The sequence below is a fragment of the Lepidochelys kempii genome, chromosome 4 (genome assembly GCF_965140285.1).
Source record: "Lepidochelys kempii isolate rLepKem1 chromosome 4, rLepKem1.hap1, whole genome shotgun sequence".
In the NCBI taxonomy this organism is placed as follows: Eukaryota; Metazoa; Chordata; order Testudines; family Cheloniidae; genus Lepidochelys; species Lepidochelys kempii.
In genome coordinates, this window is record NC_136383.1 from 13,220,034 (window position 1) to 13,237,339 (window position 17,306).

General features: G+C 44.6%; 1 protein-coding gene across 4 annotated transcripts in view; it reads left to right on the plus strand.

Annotated features, from left to right (window-relative positions):
• The window catches only part of SHROOM3 (shroom family member 3), a 164,047-nt gene that overhangs the window by 113,590 nt on the left and 33,151 nt on the right, over positions 1-17,306 (plus strand). The window contains exons 2-3 of one of the 4 annotated variants that reach the window (XM_073340435.2): positions 1,381-1,512; positions 14,009-14,140. In XM_073340435.2, coding sequence (XP_073196536.1) covers positions 14,082-14,140 — 59 coding nt within the window. In that variant the 5' untranslated portion in view covers positions 1,381-1,512; positions 14,009-14,081. Of the gene's footprint in view, positions 1-1,380; positions 1,513-1,613; positions 1,672-14,008; positions 14,141-17,306 lie in introns of those variants that run through there. The other 3 variants (XM_073340436.1, XM_078852428.1, XM_073340432.2) reach the window with 3 other exon arrangements.

Consider the following 17,306-nt stretch of genomic DNA (forward strand, 5'->3'; position numbering starts at 1 on the left):
TGGGCCAGTCACTTAATAGCTTAGGGCCTCATTTGTAAAATGGGGATAACGTTTCCTTTCTCGTAGCTTTTGTCTTGTCTGTGTAGACCAGAGGTGGGCAAACTCCGGCCCGCTGGCCACATCCGGCCCGTGGGACCGTTCTGCCTGGCCCCTTTGCTCCTGGCCCGGGAGGCTCGCCCCCAGCCCCTCCCCCGCTGTCACGCTGCGCTGCCAGCACTCTGGCCCGCCGCTCCTGCCAGGCAGCGCAGTGGCATGGCTGGCTCCGGCATGGTAAGGGGGTGGGGAGTGGGGAGTCCTGGGGGGCAGTCAGGGGACAGGGAGCGGGAGGGGGGTTGCACAGGTGTGAGAGTCCCAGGGGGCCTGTCAGGGGTCGGGGCAGTCAGGGGACAGGGAGAAGGGGGGGTTGGATAGGGGGTGGGGTACCAGGGGGCGGTTGGGGCGGGGGTCCCAGGAGGGGGCAGGAAGTGGGAGGGAGCAGATAGGGGTTGGGAGCCAGGCTGTTTGGGGAGACACAGCCTTCCCTATTCAGCCTTCCATATAGTTTTGCAACCCCGATATGGCCCTCAGACCAAAAAGTTTGCTCACCCCTGGTGTAGACTGTAAGATCTCAAAGGCCAAGGACTGCCTTTTACTGTGTGTAAGTTCCGGACCCGGCACAATGGCAGCCCCGGCTCAGTCGGTTAATACATTTGTGCTTCTCAGTCAGCTAATGCATTGACCTCTGGTTAACTCTCTGGTTACCTTTTCCAGACCTGAGAATGAGCTCTGAAGTTCAGAAACTTATCCCCTCCACCAGAAGTTGGCCTAATAAAAGATATTACTTCACCCACTTTGTTTTTCTCTCAATGCGCTCTATATTTGATCCCATGGTTGATTCTTCTCGATCACTGACAATAGGTTTCAGAGTGGCAGCCGTGTTAGTCTGTATCCACAAAAAGAACAGGAGGACTAGTGGCACCTTAGAGACTAACCAATTTGTCTGAGCATAAGCTTTCGTGAGCTACAGCTCACTTCATCGGATGCAATATGTGTTGCTGTATTGCACAGTTGTTCCAAAACATTTAGGAAGAAGGGTTTTAATGACCCAACTCTGTCTAGATATAACGGAGAGCAGAATTTCACCCTACGAATCCAGTTTTGGTGGTGAGGTATTCTTTCATCTTTCCCATGGAGAAGAAAAGGCACATCAATGGCTTTTAGCAGCTGTTTTCCATCAGACATTTTCCTTGGTGCGTGTTAAAAAATGAGGCTTTGATGTAATACTCCTCATCTACATATTTCTTTGATATTTTGAATGTGATCTTAATGTGTGTGTGTGCGTGCACTTGTCTGTCTCAGGCACTCCATGAACTTTGACACTCCCTTGGTTTCTTTTGACAGGGACACATATGCAGCAAAGGAACATACTGACCTGCCAGCTTCCCACTCCCTCAGTCCAGAGTGTATCCCCACTGACTTACAGCACAGCAAAACAGCATGGTCAGGAGCAGTTAAACCACGGCTGAAGACCAGGTGAGAAAGAAGATGGTTTTATTCATGATTCTCTTCCTGCCCTCTACATATTCCAGTTATTTATGTATACTTTGAATTTCATTCTGGGACAGATCCTCAGCTGGGTCCATTGTCAAACACAACTTCCATCTTCCGGGAGAAGAGTCAATTTAGACCTGTGTAAGTGTCAAGTTTTTGTGTCAGAGTAATTACCCCACCTCACACTTAGCCCTTCCCACACCTCCAGCATAACGCCAGGGAAATAAACTCAATCTTGTGCCCTGAGCAAGGGACAACTTTGCTGTCTGTTGGTAATGTTTGTGTGGGACTCTGCACAGAGGACTTAGTCACTCTTGTTACTGATATGCCCAGGGGGGAGACTGGTTGACTCGGGTGTGCTTTCCTTTCCTCTCCTTTATAGAACTTTGTCAGTCCTGGAGAAGACAATTAGAGACGTAGAGACAAATTCAGCTTTCCACTGCACTGGAGTAAACCTGGAGTAACTCCATTGCTTTGGACCAAGGGATAGATTTGTAGAGGTATCGAGGCATCTGAAGATTAGAGCTGTGCAAATAACGTGTTTTTTGATTTTCTGGGAATTCTGAAAAATCAAGGAAAATTTTCAGTGAATTGAAAAGCGAAAAAAGAGTTCATTTCCGATTGAAAGACATATTTCATTTTGACAAAATCAAAATGTTTCCCTTTTTATTTTGACCAGTTTTTAATTGTTTTTTTAGTAAAACTAATGGAATTTTTGAAAGATTAGTACTTCCTGCTTGTAGATCTTTAATTCCCAACAGTAATTACTTGAGAGAAGCATCACAGTTTAGTGCTTCATTGTGATATTTTACCATCAGAGGCATAGTCATGGGGTTTTTTTTATTACACAGAGGGTAGCATTTCAGGCTGTGTCTGCTGCCTGTCTATATTGTGTATCAATGGTTGACACTTTGGGTCCAAACAGGAAGTAGCCTTAATGTAGAAGAATTTGAGAGTGGGAGGGAATATGCTGCATGGCCTTAACCTTTGGCTCTGCCAGCAGGGGCAGCCCCACAACTTGTTTGCTTTTCTATAAACACACCCGAAATGATGAAGTGCTTTGGAGCACTGATTGTCTAAAACGTTCTGTGAAATTCAGGGTGGAAGATAAGTGTTTCCAGTCTTTGGGAAATTCCAGGATTCTAGGGCCAGATTCTTAGCTGATGGAAATTGGGGTCTGTTGAAATCAGGGGAGCTGCACCTGTTTTCACCAGCTGAGGATCTGTCCTGGAGCTGGCATCGTTAACTGTGTAATGTTTGTGTAATCTTTGAGTTCCACCTGACTGATTCTTTGTTGCCCAGCATTTTGTGGAGTGCAAAGCAGGTATACAATGCTACTAGATTGTAATGATCCTGTTTTACACAGGCATGAATGACTATACAAGGTACAAAGCAGTGAAGAATCAGATCTAGAGAGTCCAGATCAAGAACTCTCTTCATTAAAAGGTTTTGTATGAAAGACGTGCTGGCTCCTTCATCATCTGAGCTATATTACATATTTGAGTTATGTTACATATATGGTCTGTACTTTCAGGTTTGCTAGGCACTGCAAGCTGCCAGAGAAGGCTAGTGGAGAATTACCGCTGTTCCGGGCAACTCTCTGTTGATGTAAATCTGGTGGAGGCAGCTCTGCCCTCTCCCATCCCTAGGGGAAGGGGAAGGAGGGGGCAGTGCATGGGCAGGTAGGGATGGGATCATGGCAGACCTGAGCTCATCTTTGCGTGCCCCTTCACGGATGTAAGGGACCTTAGGCCAGTGAAATAAGTTAGGTTGACCCTGGCAGCTTGAACTTGCACCAGGGCTGAATCAGGTAGCTGCAACCAGCTCCCTGCAGCCGCCCTGCTCTCCACTCTGTCCAGGCTGTGTGAGATTGAGGCCATAGGGCCTGGAGACTGCTCTCACAAGCTCAGGGGAAAATCAGGAGAACTCAGGTGAAACCAGAGGGTCAGATCCCCTGTTGGTGTCGATCTGCTTGTCTGTGAGTTATGCTGGCTAAGGGTCTGGTTCAGAATATATGTAGTATGTAATGCATACATACAGATGTACATACACTGGTGTAGAAACAATGTAGGTGTGGGGGCAGCAAGGCCTTTTATGTGTGTAACTCCATTGAATTCAACAGAGCTGCGTTTGATTTGCATCTGGGTAACTCTGAGGCGAATCAGGCACAGTGGTATGAACGTATAGCACAGAAAGAGTGGAATTCAGATATCCCATCTGAAATTGTTAGCCAAAATAGGATCGTGTTCCTGGTGTCTGCTAATTACAGTGCAAATCCCCTTTGCTATCTGCCGTTATCCACTGTCCCCATTACATTTGGATAATCAGGCTTATAGTGTGACATATTTCCTGCCAGTCACCGGCTCTGTACGGCTCATTATTGGAAATGAGCGAGAGTTGGAAAGCACATTCCATCCATTGTTTAGAAGTCTCTCCTGATGCGGTTGCTGTGTGTTTTCTAGCAGAGTGCATAAGCATCTTAGTCTTCCTTGTTCTCTTGTCTTTTTTTAACTAATTCTGTATTGACTGAAGAAGAACCAGAAAAATTGTTTGCATTAAACCTGTTGGGCCAGATTCTCAGTTGGCATAAATCAGCGTCGCTCTGTGACCTCAACAGAGCTGTACCGATTTATGCCAGCTGGGCCTGGGGGTCTGGCCCAGGGTCTTTTGTTTTGGCTTCACTTCAGGAGACTAGAGTGGTAATGCTTGGGGAGACAGAAATAGCTGGAGTTGTTCACCAAGACATAAGCTGAAAAGTATAAAAGCCATACAATACAATCAGGCACCCTTTCCATATCTCTTCTTTCTTCCTCTTTTCCAGTAAAGGAAAATCCCGTGAAATTGTAGCAAGAACATGAGAACAGGGGAGAGGCTGTATTTCAGACCCCTCCAGCCTTTCATTCCAGTCTTCCTGTTCTCTAGGTAACACCAGGCAAGAACAATTAATCGGTCCTGACTTCTGCTTGCCTAAGCCACAGTCACGTGTGAACGGCGTAAATGTTCTGGCAATGGAACCCCACCAGTATGGCTTCCCTTCAAATTTAGGATCTGATATACCCCTTTCATTTACTTTATATAGGGGATTAAATAAATACTACTGCTTGTTAAAAATCTGCCTTCAGAAAAGATTCCAGTAGGACATAGTTGTTGAATCTAGTACTCAATGAGCATGTAGTTATTCTACATCAGCTCTCGTATTAACAGCTAAATCCCGCTCACTTCATTCAAGTGAGGTGTCCAGTTAATGTCAGCTGAAGTCAGTGGGACTCTTCGCTTGAGTAAGATGAGCCTTAAATCTAAGAGATATTGTCTGTTAGTTGCACTTTTTACTGAATGACAGTTAAGCATTAGGTAATTAATTAGAGCATAATCCAGTTACTAGCTCTGGGCGACCTTCGGCAAGTCACTTCACCACTGTATGCCTTAGTTTCCCCATCTTAAAAGCTCAGTGGATTTCAGAGCCTGAGCTCCAGCACAAGCAGGAATGCCTAAACTGCTATTTTTAGCCCCGTAGCATGAGCCTGGGTCAGTTGACCCAGGTTCTGAGACTCACTGCTGCGGGGTGTTCTTTGCTGTGTAGACAGACCGTTAGTTCACAGCAAGGTGAGGTGTAAATCTACCCTACGATAGCCTGCTGTTCACTCATTGTCCCTGTGTACCCTGCTGCTGTGCTCTTAACCGGTTCCTAATGCAGTCAGAGTGACACCACTTTGAAACAGGACTAGCTCAAAGCTCACTAGGGAACTTCTGATACAGAGCAGCAGGGTCCACATTGGCCCTTAGTGCCCGGCAGGCTAGTGTGAGGTCGATTTACACCCCAGCTTGCCGCAAACGAAGTGCTCATCTAGACAAGCCCTAAGTAAACGTAAAGTGATTTCAGAGGTGCGTTAAAGCTCCCACAACTAATGCAACATGACACAGCTATAAAGATTCAACGTGGCACAACTCAGGTATCCTAAATGTAGCTTGTCAAAGACAGTAAACAAATAGCATTTGATTGTCTCAGCTAAAGGCCAAAAGTGAAACCTGTCTTAAGCACTGGGAATGGGGCAAGCAATACAAGTGGGACCAAACTGGTTCATGCTAGAACTCTGGTGAGCTCAGCAGATAAATTTTACCCTTGATCTTTGACTAAACATCAAACAAGCTAGAAAGCTTGGGGACACTTTAAAATGATTTCCTCAGGCAGAGAGTTGTCTATTGGAAATGGCCCATAATGTACTTCTCAATATATTTTGAATTATTAAAAAAAAAAAAACCAGCAGGATTAAAAGCCAATTTGCAGTATATTCACAGGTCTTACCTAAACTGGTGCACACTGCTGTTAGTGGGAATGTTGCCTGAGCATATGCAGAAGAATAACCATGTGAGTGTGTAGTTTTGTTCCATTTTTGCAAACCCTGTGGGGAGATATGATTGGCCCAATGTTGATCTGGTGACATTTTGCGTAACGCTTCACTGACTTGAGTAATCTTTCTGGTGAGTTTTCCTTGTTCTTCAGTAATGTCTATTAAGGAACACAGCTTCCTCCCAGCCTGGCACCAAAACTTCTTACAAGAGTTGGGTGAGTCTAAACAACCAGAATCAGTAAAGAGGAGTAAAGCTGGGGCTATTAAGGTTGTTTTTCTTCTAATTGGCCTAGTCCGAGAATCATGACTGCACCTTAATTATGAATGATGCTTCTTTGAGTGGATTGTGGCTTCACTCTGTAGAAATCCTAATAGGCTTTCTGAGTGTTTTAGTTTGCATTCGCCTGCTGCTTAATAGCAAAGCACAAGGACTGCAATGAGGAGGATGGCCCCATATAAATATGAAGCAGGAAGTGCAATGCAATTGATTTATTCTCAGGCTCTGGAGACTGATTGCCGTTTTGGTGGATGCACATAGAACATATCCTTATAATGGTGCCCCGTATATGGCTACAGTGAAATGTGACAAACTCTGGGCCAGATCCTCAGCGGGTGTAAATCAGTCTAGCTCCATTGATGACAATGTTTTCATTATACAAATCCTTCTTTTCAGGTCTTTTTAACTTAGAGATTTTCCCTTGTGTATCTTAACTGCAGGCATGGGCCCTGATCCAGCAGGACGATCCATGCTAGTTGACCGTTATAGGCACCCATATGGACACAGGAGTCCATCCACATGGATTAGCTTTTACTGGGAAAATCTAGACTCACCAAAGGTTCTTTGATTCATATGTCAGCCATGAGTTTGATGAACATCTGCACACTTGTAGCCTCCACTGCATACTGTGATTGACAAATGAAGATCACCTGACTGGTGTGTTGACAATGGTGACTTAGTTGGTAATCAGTCAAACTCAGTGATAGGCCCTTTACTGTACACTGATTCATGTTCTAAAAGACTAAATTACATCCCATTATTCCCTGCATGGATCAAATTAAGTTAGTCAGCTGTAGACTTGGATTTCTATGATATACCAGCTGATGAAGGGGCGTTCATTACAGAATCCGCCTCTTTAGCTTCAGCATCTTACTGAAACTTGGACATCAGTCTAAAGTTCTTCTTGTCCCCTATTACTATTTATCTGCCACTCTCTAGTAACATTTTCCCTTGAATGTTTTGGCTCTTGGTCCGAAGCCCTCAACCAGCAATGGAAGCTCCATAATCCACAGAAGCAAAAGGGTTAATGTTAAATGAATCCTTCAAAGCTCAAAACTTCTTTAAAAAATAGTAGATCCATTCGGTAATTTTATAGCTAATTCTATAGCTGCCTTGAGGGCTCTAACATGTTTCCATCTAGCACTGGGTAGGGGGGAAGCTGTTGACTGAATGCTTTCCATGTGGTTTTGAAGCGTATATTTGTAAGCCCCTCCTACCTTCAGATCCACAAAGTGAGTGCTACATTTAAGAGAAGGTAGACCACCCTGTTAGACGTTTGGCAGCCCTCTTGGCCTGCCCAGCCTGGCTGAAATGCTTATTGCAACCACTTCTTGTCTTCAGAAGGACCTGATGGGGCTCTGTGTGTATTATTTAAGTACGAGTTGAAGAGAACATTTAATCTGAAGTTTCCACCCATGGCAGTGTACTGAATTAACGCACTAGCCTTTCATCTCTGCAGAGCTACCTTAGCTCATGAGTGAAGATGGGATTCGTGGTCTCATGCTAGACATTCACCCATGTCTCAAAACTCTGTGTAATTTCGCTGAGTTGCCTTTCTCTGCTCAAGGGACACTTTGGACTGGAATAGCCAGAGCTATTGCAGGCCACTGCGATTCAGCAGCGTGACATTGTTGAGAAATTTGCCCAGTGCTTTCTTATCCTGTGCCTGACTCTAGCTATTGCTGACAATCCTCCCATTTAATAAACACTCAAAGCCCTGAATCAGCCCAGTACTTAAGCACGTGCTTAAGTTCTACCAACTTAAATGGGTCTCAAGCACAGTAATGAAGTTAATTTTGCACTTCGGTGCATAGCTGAATCAGAAGCTACATTCACCTAAAAACGTTTTTTTAATTCAAACCTAGATCCCCAGCAAGACAGTGCAGAGCACTTTGACAGGACCATGGACTGTAATGGGGTTTCCTGGGTGTAACTAACCGCAAAAAATAGCCCATATAAAAGATGGAGAAACCTATTAATGACTAAAGAGAGAGCCTGACGTGTAAAGAGCTCCCTTTATTTAGGCTTGTAATGAAAACAGAGGTTTTACCCTGTAAGGCAGACGATTGTGATTTCAGGTGAGAGATTACTCATTTAGTATGGATTTGCTAAGCCATGTACATGTAGCACATTGGAAAGCAGTTGTTACGTACGCCCACTTTTGCAGTAACCACTTCTTAAACAACTTGCCCCTTTTAAGTGAAATTGATTTTTATAGCCAAGTTCTAAACCCCGACAATAGACTCGGGGTAATTCTATAGTGCTGGCCCTGGCATCCATTCTCTCTTCACTTTATTGATGTATTGTCAGGAACCCCCTTGATGAACCGCTGAGATGTGGTGTGCTATAAGGACTGCTTTGTGCAGTCGAGATCCCATTTTCCCTGTTCTTTTAATCTGATATGCACCCCAGAGCTGTTATATATGTATGGCAACCTTTATGCAACACGACTGCACCACACTTGGTAGGAATGGTACCAAAATGTACAGATCCCCCAATCTGCTCATTTCCCCTCCAAAGGTCTTTGCAGTGTTTTGCAATGAAGCCTGTAGTGAAGTTCTCCAAAGGAATTCTCGTGGGGTTTTGCAAACAGTTATCATTTTTTGTGTGTGGAGGAGGCTGCAGTTATTATTGGTGATATCATTCGAAAAGGAACTTTGGATTTTATCTTAGGTTCTACCATGGAGCATTTTTCCCCCAGTAGAAGTGGTCAGCAGTTTTCTTCCCCTCCTTGCTTTTTCTTGCATCACATTGTGACACTCAGCAGTTAACTTCTTCTAGCATGGTGTGCTGTGGGATGCCTGCTACCCCTGGAACTCCAGTGTGGTTTTAATTTGTCATGTTAGTGGAATGGTTGGTTGATGAAACTTCCCTAAAACGCAGTGCCCTGGAGTCAGATCAGACTGTACAACTGCAGCAGAAAATGGAGCTCCTGGGGAACTTTTATATCGAAAAAGAGGCTGAAAGAAGAACAGAGAGCACGAAGAAAGGGTTTTGTGCAAAGCACCTTCTCCATATGATGTTGATTTGGCCAGAGGGTTGCTATCAAAAATGCTGATGTTTGCTATAAGGTAACATCTCTGTTTTGGAACTCATCTTGCTTTGTGTTTTAGTATTCTCTGGAGATGAGCTTAGAGAATTAGGGGCCAGATTCCCATTGTTCAGTACCTTGTGTAATCTTTGCACATGCCTTGCCCTGGTATAAGTTACTGCACAAGGTGAAAGGCAGTGGAGAATCCAGCCCTGCTTAACTAACATTCTGATGAACGGCAGGTGCAAAGAAGCATCTCCACATCTCTGCTGCCTTGTTATGTTCTGCGATTTATTTGTTGGGAGGACTCCCGAGATCCTACAGAGCTATTTTCTCCCACTGAGGATCTGAGGGTCAGATTCTCAGCAGCTGTAAATCAGCATTGATTTCAGTGGAGCTACACTGATTTACACCAGTTGAGGATCTGGCCCATACATACACGTTCAAAAACTTTGCATTCGCAGCATGTATTTTTCCTCCTCTCCTCCATGTATTTTCCTATGGTTTTCATTATCTTCATATATCAGTCTATCTATATCTATATATCACAGCACACTGCTTACCACAATCCATAGCTTGAAGAGCTTCGTATAACTTCCCCACAACACTAGGAATTTCCCTAATAAATCACTGGATATGTCAGGCAATGAATAAATTCCATGCTTGTTGTAAGTGAAGTCCTCAGGTATGATTTAAAGTATCCACATCTTTGCACTATAAAATGAATAGGCATGTATAACTGTGGAGACGCTCACTGTTCCTGACTAACCCAGATAGCTCCACAGTGCAAGATAAACACTAAATCAGAGTAATCTTCAACACATTGATAAAAGCAAGTGAATTTAAATGTCTCCACTGTTGCCTTCTCCCATTGCTGTTTTTTCTCTTTGTTTTTAAAATGGCAAAACCAAAAAGCTTTTTCCCAGGCATGCTTTATTTCTTTTCTCAAAATCAGCACAGAACTTAGGATAATTTTTTTTTCCTTTTGATCAGGAACTCAGTCAAAACTAAAGCAAATACTTTTCAACTACTGGGCCTGATTTTCCTCTCAGCTACACTGATCTAAGTCAGATGAAACTGCCGTGACATGAAGTGAGCCACTTTGGTGTTAAAAAGGTGTGAGAGGAGAATCAGACCCACTCTGGTTGTTACAAGGAGAAGGGAGAAAAATTGTTCTCGTTAACCAGTGAAGTAAGACAAGAAGCAGTGGGCTTAAATTGCAGCAAGGGAGGTTTAGGTTGGACATTCGAAAAAAAATCATAACTGTCAGGGTGGTGAAGCACTGGAATAAATTGCCTACGGAGGTTGTGGAATCTCCATCATTGGAGGTTTGTCGGAGCAGGTTAGACAAACACCTGTCAGGAGTGGTCTAGATCAGCGGCTTCCAAACTTTTTTTTCTGGGGACTCAGTTGAAGAAAATTGTTGATGCCCGTGACCCAGTGGAGCTGGGGATGAGGGGTTTGGGGTGTGGGAGGGGCTCTGGGCTGGGGCAGGGGGTTGGGGTGCGGGAGGGGGTCTGGGCTGGGGGTACAGGCTCTGGGGTGTGGCTAGGGATGCGGGGTTTGGAGTGTAGCAGGGGCTCCGGGTTTGGGGAGGGGGCTCAGGGCTAGGGCAAAGGGTTGGGGTATGGGAGGGGGTCAGGGCTATGGGTGCAGGCTCTGGGGTGGGGCCGGGGATGAGGGGTTTGGGGTACAGGGAGGGGTTCCGGGTTTGGGCGCAGGCTCAGGGCTGAAGCAGTTTTGCCTTTTGAAATATGTACTTTCTGGGTGAGATTCTTGGTTTCTGTAAATTGGCCTGGCTTCACTGAAGCCAATGGAACTACGCTTATTTACACCAGTGGAGGGTCTGGCTCATTGTTTGTCTTGAGTCAGAAATTAACTGCGAGGCTTACAACTCTGCCTGTCTGCCTAGGATAAGAGTCAGGTTCTCACAATATTGCAGCTCTCCAAAGCCAGTTCTATGGCCATTTTTAAAAAATGTTTACTCTTGCTGTGATTTTATATTGGTACCTGGAACCTGTACCCTGGGGTAAAGCACGTGTATGGAATGTTTTTTACAAAGACTGCAATCAAGACCTGCCTTTGGTAAACCAGTGCTTTGCTTTGATGAGTTAAATGTGGTCATCTTCCCATAATACACAATTGGAGGTAAATATTCAGCTGCAGATCCAGCAGTTTCCATTGCACCAGTCTCCTTCCTCTAGGGACGGCTTTATTAGGAGTAAACTAGATTTGTGCAAATACCTGAAAGAGCAAGCTCCTTGACTAATCCTGTGTTAGAAGGCACATGCCAGGAACCTATGGTGTTGTACCACATGAACAAGGGCACGGGCACACACTTACACAGAAGACATCAGCTGAACAATTATCTGTAGACTTGTGGGTCCAATCCTAGTGAAGTCGCAAGGAGCATTTCCATTGAATTCAATAGGAGTTGGATCAGTTAGTCTTGTTAGTTTGGTGCACAAACACATGTTTCAGTCTCCGATTTTCCACAGAGCTTGCGTGCACAGAGTTTTGTGCACCTGTACCCAAGCACCCACCACCACTATTAGTCTGAACTCTCCTACGATTCTATTACACTTAATCCACATTTTCAGCAACAACTAGGTGTGGACACAATGCAAGGTTATCCCCCACTTAAATTTGTAGTGCTTGTCTTTTGAGTTAGATTCACAGCTTCCTTGTTTACTCATGAAGCTATTACACGATTGTTGGTTGCATTGCTTTTAAAGTATTAATGGCTTAAAGGACTGGGCAGCACAATTCTTACAGCTCTTTGCTGAAGGATTCAAGGGAAAACATACTTCTATCTGTCAAACAATGGGCTTTCCCAAGCAAGAAATGAAAATGGCATAGGTTTCGCTTCTACCAGAACGACAAAAAGATCCTTTAAATCCCCAAGTCTCTTCGTGTTATGAAGGGACACTTCAGGAATAAGAGAAGGTGACAGTATGAGTTACTTTGTAAATCCAGTTCCGTCAGCCTCCCACCTGACCACATTCAGTTTCCTTGTTTTCTTGGCAAGGGATGGAACAAAAGAGCTCTGTTTAAATATACCTACAGGTAAAATTTGATTTGTTCAGCTCCTCCTTTTTAAATTTTCAGTTCAGCTCTTATTAATGAGATCCTGTCATAACAGGGAGATAAAACAGATCTCTTTCCTTCATGAAGATCAAAGGTGCCCTTAAAACTGAAATAATGGTTTGTTCTTCTGGAATCTTTAGCAAATGGTTTGCAAAAAAATAGTGAAATGGTGTTATGCCCTAATTTTTCTCAGCACTTTCTCCTTAAGAAGAACATGGAACCAGATCCTCAGCTGGTGTAAATACCAATTTATGCCAGCTGCATAATACCAATTCATACCAGCTGCATATCTGGCTCATAGCAGTAGCATTTATAGATTATATTATCCTTTGACCATCTTTTCCACAACTTCATGCAGCACTAGTGGAAGCCATGGTCAAAATATCTGTTTTGTGTCTACCTAGGGCTTTTTATTTATTAATTTATTTGGAACACATTGTACATAATGTATGAAAATCTCAATGAGACGAAGACTTCTGAGAGAGGCCTGGCACAGAGAAGTGTTATTTTGCCTTGAATTGTACAGTTATTATGCTGTATGTTCAGGCTGAGTTATCTATAAGGTGATTCATCTGATAGAAAGTTGGGACTTCTGTGAGATGTGGGTAGTACATAGGTCTTGTGCTGGCCCTCAGCATTGGACTGAGTATCACCTAGAGAGCGTGGCTGCTACTGGGATGAGGCTATAGCAAAATGGCAGACAAAAATGGGGGGAGGGAGTTCAAATGCAAAGGGAAAGAAAGAAAAATGGAAAGCATCAGGCTCTGGGACCAAAGAGAGCCCATTCAGGTCCATTTAGCTACTGAGCTGGTTCCCTGGCTTGACTTTCTCCTTGGCCACTCTGTGCTTTAAAATGGTGTGTTTGCCCAAAACGGCTTGAGATTCTGTGCAGCAATGATGACTGAAGCAATTAAACCCTTCTTGTGCTAGGGCTGCATTTGCAACCTGGGACACACTCTGTGAAGAGATGGCTGGCTAAATGAAAGGCACTGTAAGATGTAAAGGACAATCATAGATGCTATTTTGTTGGTCATATGTCATTGTGGGCATTTATAGGCACTGAAGGGACGGAAGAACCCTGTGTAATATTGCCCAAGCTTTCCCTTTATGGGCATTAATTCTTTAGATAACTCTGCAAGCCATTACTTTAATACAAACAGTACCGTTTGAAAAATGTTAGTTATCTAGAGGATTTTTATCAAGTAGCATCACACAGTACATTCTGTAGCTGCTACCAAAAAAAGCACCGATTCTGCAAGCTAATCCATGTAGGTGGACTCCTGTGTCCATATGGGTGGGTATAAGGGATCAGCATCCTGCTGGATCAGGGCCCATGTCTGCAATTAAGATACACAAAGAAAAATCTTTGCAAGGAGCCAGTGGACTGGGTAACAATTTTTGAATATGTTTGTGTGTCAGTCGTCACTATGTTTGTACGTATCCATGTGTGTCAGCATGTCAGAGTATGTGCTGATGGGCACGTATTGGCATGAGGATGAGTGTGCCTAGGTGGGAATATGTGCTGTCATGTGTACATGCGGCAGGATGGGTGAATAACTCGGTGTTCTTTCAAATTAATTCCCTGAAAAGTAGCAGCAAACAGAAGCATGAGGAGTGATATGTGCTGATTGACATTTATTTGCTAATGTCCGTTTACATGGCTCTTGCCCGAGACAAAAGAGCCAAATGACTGGGTGTTGCTAATATTTCGGATCCCTCTCTCTTTCTACCTAGGCGGGCTGAACTTGTGGGCCGACCGCACTCCTGGCATTCAACCAAATTCATAGAGAACCAACCCGATCCCAGCATGATGCAAATATCTCAGGGCACGATTGGCACTCCTTGGCATCAGTCCTACCATTCCAGGTGAGGGCCATGTCGTCTTGGCCATGTATTGTAAAACTCAGAGGAATACAGCAGAGTTGTTTTTGTTTAGTGTATCATTCCAAGAAAAGAAAACTCTCTACTCATCCAGAAAAAGTAGCCTTCCTCTCTGAGCAATAAAATCAGTCATCCCTGCTGGACTGCCTGTCTATTGCAACCTACTTCGGTGCATTCGAACAGATCCTGCCAGTCCTTACCCAGCCTTTACACAAGCAAAACTCCCATTGACTTAAATGGTAATTTTATGTGTGTAAGGACATACAGTTCAGTGAAGTCAGTTGAAAGACACCCAGTGATTTCATTAGGCTTTGGGTCAAGCACTAGATAAGTACTGCAGTATTTGGCTGCTATGATTATTATCATTATTTTTCTATGTAGCGCCTGTCTGCACTTAACATACACGTAGTAAGACCAATCCACAAGGCTTCTAAGCTGAGGCCCTGAGCCAACAGTGTGCTCCAATGATCCCTAGGGCATCAGTGACTTCAGTGGGGCTCCGTGCTGGCTTGAGGATCTGCCTGTGTGGAGCTCACTGCAAGATCAGGGCCTAAATATGGAACAAAGACAAAGGAATGGGACACAATGTGTCAGGGCAATACGATCATTTGCCCCTAATATGAACAGGCAAGATTTTCAAAAGTGCTCATCATCCACAGTTGGGACTGGATTTTTACAAACTTCAGCTTCTACGTGGCATCCAAATGAAGCAGCCAGCTGCATTTTGTTTATGGGAACTGTTGGTGATGAACTTCCTTAAAAATCTGGACCTGTATTCCAACCATCTCAGTAGGGTCTTAGTCAAATCTCAGCATCGCACCAAGTGCTCGATGACAACTCTAGGCAGGGCCCTAGCCAAGTCCTACTGTACTTCTGTGATATAACAACTCAAGACCTAGAGCTAGTCTTGAAAACTGGTTCCTGCAGAGATTAAACACTGTGTTCCCTGCTCTACTCTGACTGGGCAACTCCTTTAAACCCATGCTAGGCAGAACACTTTTAAAAATGTGTTTAGCTAGCCCTGAGTTTTTATCGATAGTAGGATCTGAGAGAGACACTCCCAAGGCCTTAAAGACCTCACAAACATTCTCCACCCTGTTCCTTTCCCCAGCGAAGGAAAAAAAAGTAGAACAATTAGCAAGTAAAAAGAAATAAGAAAAGGACCCAGGCAGCATGGAAACATCACCCATCGGTGTAACAAGCAGCTTTCATGAGCAGTCATTATAGCCAAAGGTATTACATCACTGATGGCCCTCCCAGGGTGAGAAGTTCAGTGATGGATTTCCTGATGTTGCCAGTTGCTTTCTGCAGGGGTCAGAGTTATAATTATGTGTGTGTGTTTCCCTCCTAAGTCGGTATGGTGGGTTACCAGTCCGAGAAGACTAAGCCTGGGATCCTAGTTCTGTTAAAAGAATATGGTATCCGACCCTTCCAGCCATTATTTAAGCTGCAAACTTGAACAAATGCCATGATCCCAACCTGTGTATGTGTGTAGTGGTGGTGGTGGGGGGGGGGTTCTTTTTCAAAGTCTGTACAGATGTATCTCTGACTGTGCTAAGAAGATCCAGAAGACGCTTGTCAGTAAGTGCCATGGGCAGTCTGGGGAGAGATGTACAAAATTCTACCCTCTTCATTTCCCCTTGAAAGGCAGATGGGCTTCAGAAGGAGGGCATTCTCCGCACAGCCTCTGTGCAAACCCTCTGGGCAACTTAAACGCTGGCACAGCAAATGTCAGCCAAGAACCAGCTCCAAAGAGCCTGTGGGGTGGGGCAGGGGAAGACAAACTAGGATTACAAAAAATGAGTTACAGTAGAAATGCTTGTTCCCCTCTGCTCAAATCATCCTGTTAGTAGCCCATTCATCTGAGAGCGAGGGGCTTTGCATCACAGCTGCTGCATTTCCGGCAGAGAACTCCAGCCTGGATTCCCTGCTGCCAGGGATGCTTTTTCCTCCAGGTGTTTTTAATGAGGAACACCAGTGGCATCTAGTGGTCAGTTTGCCAGCTCCACACATCGACTTCCCTGGGTGGGATGCCGGGACCCTGGCTGAGAGTCTGGCTGTTGGGGTCTGAAACCCATAGGCCACTGTTCATTAAAAAAAGAAACAACTGAAATAAAATGTGAAAGCAGATCAGCAGCTGACACTGGACATGAACAACATGGCTGTTTTGAGGTTTCATTGACGTTGTTCCCCTCCATGTCCCTATATGTGTCTCTGCGCCCTTCCTGCACATATCTTATCCTTTGCTTTACAGGCAGACTCCTTCTCGCTGCCTTTCCTTAAGGCTATCCACCCATCTCTCTTTCTCTTTGCACAGCTTAACTCCTTCAGTCCAGCTGTGCATGGGGAGGTTACAGTCCGAATGTGTTTTGAGAAGTACCATGGACTCTTTAGTGGCTACAGGTTAGCCTGAGGGCTGCTTTACCTTACACCAGCTGCCTCAGAGGACCTGGTAACTTGATGTTCAGAGCTACTGAGAATCCCCAACTCCCATGAGCTACAATGGCTGTGATGGGGCTCCTTGTGTAGGGGAATGAGGGTATCATTTTACATTGCTCCCAAGCAACTCCTTCTGGCTATTGCTCATAGTGGCATTTAAACGGCTACAGCGTGAGCTGTGTCCCGAGGGAGAGTTGCATAGGACAGAGGGAGAGGAAAAGTAGTACCTCAAATTACCCTCTTCAGCCCCAGAAACACTTGATGGAGTGAAACAGCGGTTGTGAGCCTAGAAAATCCCTCCCAACAATTTAAAACCTCCTCACCTTCCCCCTTAATGTGAACAAACACATTCTGAAACATAAGTGTGTCTGGAACAAGAGCAGCTACCTCCCTCCCAGGAACTACTTGAATAGTCTTCTTTATGGACAGACTTCCAGTGACCACATCAGAGGTTCCTCCACCAACTTATATCTGACCTAGCTAATGCTCTGCAGATCCCTTAATGGGGAACGCCCTTGCCTGCTAAACTACATCCGCGGTGGGGCTGTAAAGACTTCCTGGGGCCTTATCAAAACACTACTGTAATTTCCTTCCCACACAGACATCCACACGCACATGCCCCCTGTCTCCTTTCTGTCTTGTCTGTTTAGTTTTCTCACAGCAAACAAAATTTCACTGCTACAGTTGAGTTTCCAGGAAGACTGCCAGGGTG